Source organism: Atta cephalotes (genome assembly GCF_000143395.1).
Source record: "Atta cephalotes unplaced genomic scaffold scaffold00002, whole genome shotgun sequence".
In the NCBI taxonomy this organism is placed as follows: Eukaryota; Metazoa; Arthropoda; class Insecta; order Hymenoptera; family Formicidae; genus Atta; species Atta cephalotes.
In genome coordinates, this window is record NW_012130066.1 from 12,966,638 (window position 1) to 12,976,173 (window position 9,536).

The window sequence follows — 9,536 nt, forward strand, 5'->3', positions numbered from 1 at the left end:
CGTACGTACGTACGTACGTACGTACGTACGTACGTAGACGAGTACGTAGACGTAGAGAGTANAGAGNGAGAGAGAGAGAGAGAGAATGAACAGCCCTTCTTACCTTCTAATACCTCAGTGACACACTCCCCCTCCCTCAGACCCAGCATCTGAGTGCACTTTCCCCTCCCTGACCCCTTACATGCACACACGCAGGCATGTACGGTATTGATTTCCTTACATGGGATCTTTAATTTATTGGTTAGCTCCTTTGTTATTATATTTGATTGAGATCCAGGATCCAATGAAGCTCTGCATTTATATGTTCCATTCGATGTCATTTATATGTACGCTGTTGAAAGAATTACTAACCTTGTATGTTTCGGAACGCATTGTGTTGTTATTTGATAACATCCGACTCTTAAATACAGCTTCCGTTTTTTGTGAATTTCTTTCTCTTCCACAAGAAATTAACTGTGATGTGCTGCTAAAACAGCTTCTATTTGGCTTGTTTTCTGACTCTTCTTTTTTGAAGTTTTCCGCTTCTTGTGTAACAAAGTATTATGCTTGAGATTATACTTGAGATTATACTTTTTGCATAAAGATGTCCAGCTTTTTGGCCCATATGCTCTGTTTTGAGACAGTTAAAACCCATTCTACAATTGCGTAAGCGTAGTTGTAAATAATTGTAGTTGTAAAAGTTAAACAATTGTAATCAAATAAAAGAAAATATTCGACTATGATTAGTCGATTCTTACAACTACGCTCATGCAATTCTAGAATAGGCTTAATGCAGAAGTTTTTTTGTTTTATTTCTAAATATCTCTATTGTGGATATAATTTCAAAAATTTCTCATTTAAAAATTAAATAAGAACCCGCGCAGTGAAGACATGTCATTGCAGTTGCTTCTACTTTCTTGTCTGTTTTCTTTCCCTTAATTGACTCGGTTTGCTTTTATCTGTCATTTCAATCATGACACAACGCTTTGCATAAAGACTATCATTTCTTTCAATGTAGGCAATTGATCGGTCCGTTTCAGGCTGATTTCTTTTTCCCATTCTTCTCTCATTGCTTTATCAAATTCATTTCTTCCAACGTAGGCAATTGATTGATCTGTTTCAGATTTTTTTTCCCTTTTCTCTCTCGTTGCGTTATCAAATTTGTTAGTGATCAAGTATGACGACAGTGTCCCAATATTGTAATGGCAACTTTGAAACTTGAAGCAAATGAATATGAGCCCAAACTTTGTTAACCATATTTCTGAGGTTAGCATGATTTTACTTTGCTAGTTCAAATCCTTCTATATGCATATTGATTATTAATAGCGCCTTTTCAATGACTTCCAAACGATGGTATAGTTGACATCCAAGGCTTCTAGTGATGAAAATCTTTTCCTCTTTGAATTTATGCTTGTGTCTCATAATCTACTTTTTATCCTCTTCACATTTTACTAATGCATCTTTACTAATACATCTTCACGCTCTCTAATTACAATGTTACAATTTCCCATGTCTTTTAATCACTCTCTTATGCCTATCTCTGCTTCTTTCTGCCTCTCTATACTACTTTCTATTACCTTACCTTCTTTAGTTATCTAAAAATTCCTAATTACAAACTTTCTTCTCCTTTCTTCTCTTTTACTATTTGTCATCTATTTCTTCAGAATATTAACTTCTCTACTGCTCAGTCCTTCCTCGCTAAAAACCGATCTCTACATAGGAACTGCAACTTCCCTTTTCACTTGTCACACTCCTATCCTCCCCTTGTCCACTATCTTCTTTCGTGCTGCTTTCTGTCTTTTTTCCTTCTAGTTGTTCATACTTAGTCTCTAGCTCTTTGTATTTCTCTATCAATCCCTTAATCCTCTATTTTTTCCATCTGCCTTGTCCATTTCTCCTTCAATCTTTTATCTTTCCTTTTCATACAATTTCGCATCTCTTCAATCTTCTATCGCATTCTCTGTATTTACTCCTCTTTTACTACCTCACTTCTCTCTTACTCTCTTACACTTCTCTCTTATTCACAAATAATTTTTTTTTATACAGGGTGTCTGGAAATAATCGCCAAATATTTCATGGGCAGATAGAGCGGACTAAATTGAATCGAAAAATTCTCTACTATTTTGTAAGTTAACGAGATATTAATCCTTAAAGAAAGTCGAATACTACTGCGAAATCGGTGTTCAATCAATCGATGTTTATCGATTATCGATTAATCGATCGATGTCGAATTGCGCGGTATTTGCACAAAATGAAATAATTGAAATCTAAATTACGTGGCGTTATGTACAGTTTGCTCTGAGACATACATGATATTTCACTTCGTGTCCAATTAAGTGTGTTCAATTGAACCGAGTCCAATTGGATGTCACCCCCTCCCATTCATTAACATTAAGAATTCGAAAATTAACGAAGCAGTTCTCGTATGATTGCAGAGATTTAGCATCGTTAGATGAGGTACAAGATTAAATGTGACCGTTTAGGAAAATACGGAAATTAATTTCTAAATACGAGGAAGAAGCATGTTTTCTTTTAATTATAATTTTGTTATGTGCATTTCGAAATATAATGCAGATCAAGAATACGTATTTAGTAATGAAATTGAATTAAGTTATCTTATAAAATAAATAATACAATTTTAAGAGTAACACTTAAGTTAACTCTTAAATTGAGGATAACGCTCAAGTTCAGTTCGGAACTTTAAATTAAATGTAAATACTCAAATTTTAAGTTTTTTTTATAAGGGATTTAATGCTCATAACGCCAGTAGAATTATTTCAATCATTTCGTTTTTTTAAGAGAAATATATAAATCGAGAAGCTATAGCAAAAAGTCTTTTTAAAATTATAGAAATTATAGAAATAGTTACTATTTTTTATGTTTCCAGAATCAAATATATTAGGTGTACAACTTTGCTTCCGCCGTTTTCCTATAGATGGCTTTAGCGGTAAGTGGTGGTCAAAATAAATAGATCATAGACGTCATACAATAAACTTGGGCATCTGTCAACATAACCCCATAGAAACATTAGTCGATGTGTGTCTGCATCATAAAGTTATTCTCGATTGAAAATGTCAGTTTACGAGAATTCTCGTCATTTGCGGAAGATTTTAATTTTTTGCTTCAATATAAAGAAATCTGCGCCTGAGGCTCATCAAATGCTCTCAAATACTTATGGTGAAGCCGCTATTAGTGAAAGAACGTGTCACGAGTGGTTTCAACGCTTCAAGAACGGTGATTTTGACGTCCAAGGTCACGCTCTGTATTTGGTGGGACCAATTCGGCGTAGTGTATTATGAACTGTTAAAACCGACTGAAACAATCACAGGCGATCGGTATCGAACGCAATTGATGCGTTTGAGCCGAGCATTGAAAGACAAACGGCCGCAATACAACGAGAGACACGATAAAGTGATTTTGCAGCATGACAATGCTCGACTCCATGTTGGTCAAGACATACTTGGAAACGTTGAAATGGGAAGTCCTACCCCACCCGCCGTATTCTCCAGACGTTGCTCCCTCTGACTATCACTTGTTTCGATCAATGGCACACGGCCTGGCTGACCAGCACTTCCGGTTTCCTTCTTATGAAGAAAAAATTGAATCGATTCGTGGAAAGCCTCAAAAGATGATCAGTTTTTTCGACGCGGGATTCGTACGCTACCCGAAAGATGGGAGAAAGTAGTGGCCAGCGGTGGACAATACTTTGAATCATAAATGTGTAACCAGTTTTTTACAATAAAGCCTCGAATTTCGGAAAAAAAACGGCGGACAACAAAGTTGTACACCTAATAGAAGTTGAGCGTATATTCAGCCAACTCAACTCAATAAATTAATAAAACAAAAAGTAAGTTAAGCCTTAATATATGGTAAATTCAATATATTATATATGCGCTATGGTTTAAAAAGACACAAAAAATGCTGCAATTATGTGAAATACCGAAAAGTATATTAAAATAAATTAGTTAACTTAAAAATATGAGAATTTTGGGAACGATTTATTATTTCACAAGTTTTTTACCTTTTTGTTTGTTCTTATATTTTTATTACATCATATATATATATCATATTATGCATGTTATTGTAATATATATGTTGTTTAGTTTATTTTATAATAATATGCTTATGTACAATAATAAAAACTGATTTTTGTGTCAAATAAATTAATATATCTGATTATAATCGTATTTTAAATTTAGATTTTTTTTAATTTCTAAATTCTAGCTGTTGTTTAGCTATTTTTGAAATACTGTCTAGCTTTTCTATTTTCAAGAGTTGGCAATATTGCGCTAAACTTACTCGCCTATTTCTTACTATGTAGGTATATTCGCGTTGCTTAAAATTTAACTTAAATGAGATAGATATATATTTAGAATTTAAAATGAGATAGATATATATTTAGATGTTGAAAAGAGAAATGGGGAATATGCTAAATGCAAAAAGTATCGCAAATAAATCTTATATATCCTGCCTCTACAATTTTCAATCATTCGCCTTCACCACACTGTATGCTAATCATACAATTTAGTCTCTCCAAACGCTCTAATCGTTTATTTATCTTTTAATTCGCGCAATCTCCAGATCATATGCACACGCATACATGCCAATCAAGTCCACTGTCTGCAGAAATATTGCATGTAATAATCTTTTTATTAATTCGTATGGTACTCCGCCTCTGATAAGTGTTGGGTATACTGAATAATCCAGTAATTGCTAGTGTCGGTCCCAAACTCAGAGAAAGGAAAAGGGTTCGCTGGTTAGCAACCTACCTAAGATAAAAAAGTAGAAAAGCTCAAAGAATTAATAATGTGGAACAGGACAGATCTATTGACGACGGAAATGGTTTGAATGAGGAGACCCGCAAAAATATCTACCCATAAAAGAAAAAACAAACGACAATAGAGAAAATATGTGCTCGTATGTTGATGCTGAATATTCAGTCTTAACGGCAGAAATCAAGAAATAATTCTAGAACTGGAAAGACACAAAATATACGTCTGTGTGTATCGAAAATGAAACGGAAAGAAAAGAGAAACAGGAGATATCCAGGTTTCTACTATTGTGGTGAGAATAAACATGAAGGGTAACTTCGGGAATGGAAATATCTCCCGACATCCACAACAATATATACAAATGAAACATTGAAGAAACACATTATATTAATAAAAGGATGATGAGAGTAACCCTGTATTTAGAAGAGGGAAGACTACACATCATAAACATATATGTATCTGACGTAGAAAAACCCAAAGCAGAGACTACGACTACAACTACAACAAGAAATTAATAAAATATCAAAGGACGAGATGCTATTGATACTGAGATACTTAAATATCCGCATTGGCAATGAGGTAGCTGATGTAAAACAACGTTTTAATAAATTGATGCTAAATTAGAACGAAGAAACATTAATTGCCTTCTGCGCAGAAAATGAATTCCGAACAAATAACACATACTTCAACCATAAATCCCTGTATAAAATTATTTGGTCTAATTTAAGAGACCAAACATCCTCATTAGACTACAACATATCGAACGGAACAATACATTCATCCCAAATTCAGAAAACATTGAGAACTTTTACATCGACAAACATCTGACCTTGGATTGATATTATGCAAAGTTCGTCTTTCTCTAGCAATACAGCAAAAGAAGAAAATACAAGAAGAATACCTAGAAAAAGTTTCAACATTGAAATAACGAAGAATGAGATTATATGAGACTTGTATGCGAGACTAAAGTCGAAAATCAAAGAAAACGAAATCCAAAGATAAAACATGTTGGAAGAAAGTAAAAAAAATATAGTAATGGCGGCAGAGGAAACTCTAGAAAAGCTCAAGAAAAAAATAAACAAGAATGCAGAGGATCAAAACACTTTAGTTCACGATGGAAATAAAAGAAATATTAAAGAGAAAAAGAGAAAGTTTATTTTCAATACCTCAACAACAGAACAGCACGAGAATACGAAGAGTATAGAAAAGTTAGAAACAGAATAAATACTAGGATGAGTTAAAAACGGAATACTTACAAACCTTACTAGAAGACATGGAAAGGGACCTATACGGAATTCAGAAGAGGATATGGGGAGTATTAAAATGACGGAAAAAAAATAAGTGAATTCACACAAGCATAAGTAATCAATAGCGACACCTGGATATTTCCGAAATTTATATCAGAAAATCCAAGGCGCAATAAAACATACCCCCACGATCACAAAGGGGATTATCCATAATAGACACACGATTGCTAAAAGAAATGATCAGTTAAAAACAAAACGAAAAAGTTAAAAAATAGGAAGTCACCAAACCTAAACAAAATAGCCAACGAACTGATTAAGTATGGCGGACAGGAGTTAGTTAAACAATTTTCTTTCAATCCTTAACAGCGAGACAGCCCCCAAAGAAATAAAGTGTAATCATCCCGATTTTCAAAAAGGATGATATGAAAAACTCAGAAAACTACAGAGAAATCATGCTACTGAGCAGTATCATAAAATTATTCATCCGAACTATTGAATCGATTCTTTTGAAACGCATCAGAATCAGTGAGGAACAATAAGGATTCAGAAAGGACAAATCCACCACTGACGCCATATTTATAATGAGACAATTAGTAGAAAAGTCAGTGGAATTCAAATCAGCAGTTATGTATTTCATTGATTTGATCAAAGCTTATGATAGAATGAAACTGAAGAATGTAAGTAGAAAGTAGTGTAGAAACACTCAAAGAAGAAAACGTTTCAGAAGATATAGTCCATAATCAAAAAACTAAACACAAACATGATCATGCATTAAATAACAGTCTGAGAAGAGGTGTCAAACTCAATAGGAATTAGATAGGAAGACTCATTCAATTACTCCTCTTCGACATTATTATGGATGGAATATCAGACGTAAAGAAAACAGATCGACGATACAGACTGGACAAGGGGTCATTGAAAATAATATGTTATGCTGACGACGCTGTAATCATGGTGAAAGAGAAGGATAATCTACAAAGGATGCTGCATAGCTTCTACATTTTAGCAACACGATTTAAAATGGAAATATCTGTAAAGAAGATTCCTAGTTGCAGCAAAAGAGCCAATCCGCTGCAAACTAGTAATGGACGGTTGTAATCAGACAATTGAACAAGTCATGTCCTTCAGATATCTAGGCGTTAACATGAAGCCAAGATAAAAGAGAGATCAATTGCGATAAAAATGGCTGGATATCTGAGAGATGTGATATGGTACAACAAATTCATGAACATGGCAGCGAAGTATGAATATACAAATCTTGGGTCCATTAATATTGACATACGCGGAAACTCATGCAGAAATATGGCGAATAAAAATTGACGACCAAAAACAAAGCGAATCTCAGAACAGCAAAGATGTAGACACTAAGGAGAATAGCTGAACTCACATTGAAATATAAGATACAGTTTGCGCAATTAATGCCTTCCAATCCTGTGTTTTGGCATTGCGTATTATCTTCTTGGTTATTTTTACCTTCATAGCCGAAATGCGCGAGTTTTTTTTCAATTTCTATAGACTGATCCGATCCATCCAATTACGGCCATAAATATATACGTAAATGACCAAGAAGGTAAATGCGATGCCTCAATAGTGGATATAATGTCATAGAGTTGGAAGGCATTAATTGCGCGAATTATATCAGAGAAATTAGGGAGAAGTGCGAAATGCAAAATATAATCAGATGGATACGAAAAAGAAGAGGAGCATGGAATGACTATGTGTCAAAGATAGAAGAACCGTTTAATAAATATAGCGTTAACATGCAAAGCCACAAAGTCAAAGACTCCCGGACCGCCAAAGCAAAAAGAATATTAAACAAGAAGGGATGACGTAAATTAGTATAGACAAGCTATAGGTTTATTACAAAATAAGAAGAAGTATTCATGTTGATGTTCAGCAAAATCTGATTAGTCAATTCAAAGATAATTCCAAGTAAAAATCCTGGTTTTTGGATTTATCCATCGACTAATTTAATTAATTTTCATTGATTCGTGCAATATGCTTTGTATTCAAGTTAGGATTCTATACAAATGAATTAAAACGCTAATTAGAAATAATATTATTTATTACTTTTAATTGGAAATATTATTTATTACTTTATAAATAATATCAAACGAACATTCCGTTAACACAAACGATTTTTATACTATGTTTTATTTTATACATTAAATTCAAGTTTTCTATTGGTAACTTATTGCACTTAAGGAAACCCCCTACAGCACTATTGTAACAATATCAATAGTGCGTAACATTTAAAAAATTACAGCAGTAACATTGTTGCAACATTGAAATCTTAATATCTTATTGCAACAATATTGCAAAATATTATAATTTTTATATTTTGTAGAAAATATTGCAATATATTGTTGCAATATTGCAATTCAGTAAATAAGTAGGCCCTGCCGTGTTTTCTCTTTATGAGAGGATTATATGCCTCTCGTAAGAAGAAAATGTCAAACAATTCTATAAGAAGGAATATGCAAATCGAATTAGCGAATCTCCTGGACCTTCCCAATCTTTTTTGGATGTGCTTTTTAGGACTCCGAATATTTTTTGATCATGACTTTATTGTATGTATTTTGAAATATGATGCTAAACACACAATAATATGTTAGCAATTAATAAAATTAGAATAATTATTGAAATATAGTAATATATATGCAATATTTCTCTAAATATTGCAACAATATTTTATTTTTGCAAACATAGGATTACTGTTGCAGCAATGTTTTATGAAATATTGCAATCTTTCAAAATTGTTGAAATATTTTGTGCTACAGAGGAAGATTTAAACACAACTTTCCTTTTTATTATTTCTTTTTTTTCATGCTTTGACTTTTTTAGAATGAAAGAATAATAAATTTCAAATCCTGAAATTTCACATTTTCTAAAAATTTGTCGAAATACATAAAATTCCAGTATAATTTCAGCATAATTTAACATCTAAAAATATTCATAGACCGCTGGACACTATGTATTGCAAGTAATTTATGTGGAAATATATTGATTTCAGAATATTATGTTTTAATATGACTCGGGCAAATAAAACAAAACGTCTTTTTTTCTACACTATAATCCAATTGACCACTTTCAGTTCATCTTATATGTCTTGTGTATGAAATACTTTGGTAATTGCATTTATTTCATATCTGTTTTTTATTATTATTATATATTATTTTATTATTATTATATAAGAAAGATGTAATATTCGATACTTTTTTATGAAGTTAGTGTATATTTTTCTTTTTTAAAATGATTAATACATTTTTTTCCTTAGGATACATAACATGCATAATTGCCTTTTCTCACCTGCATATTTCCGGAGATTGTTTCCCGCTCACTCAATATTTCATGAAGTGGTCGCGTCCCCATCGTATTCCTTAAGGTCGTTTGAGCCAGTAACCTCGTACTATGATGCGCGTTCTCCACATTTGCAATCGAAATGGTTGCGTTATTAACACGGTAATAGACTACTGCATCAACAGATACTGTAACGCTATCCTTTGTCAAAACCTAATATAAATAGATAATTATATTA

The 9,536-nt window shown here is 32.8% G+C and overlaps 1 protein-coding gene across 1 annotated transcript in view; it reads right to left on the reverse strand.

Annotated features, from left to right (window-relative positions):
• LOC105623980 (band 7 protein AGAP004871) overlaps positions 1–9,536 on the reverse strand; it is a 388,611-nt gene that overhangs the window by 173,113 nt on the left and 205,962 nt on the right. Inside the window, exon 5 of the mRNA XM_012205353.1 lies at positions 9,308–9,511. Within this exon, the coding sequence (XP_012060743.1) occupies positions 9,308–9,511 (204 nt within the window). The remainder of the gene's footprint in view (positions 1–9,307; positions 9,512–9,536) is intronic.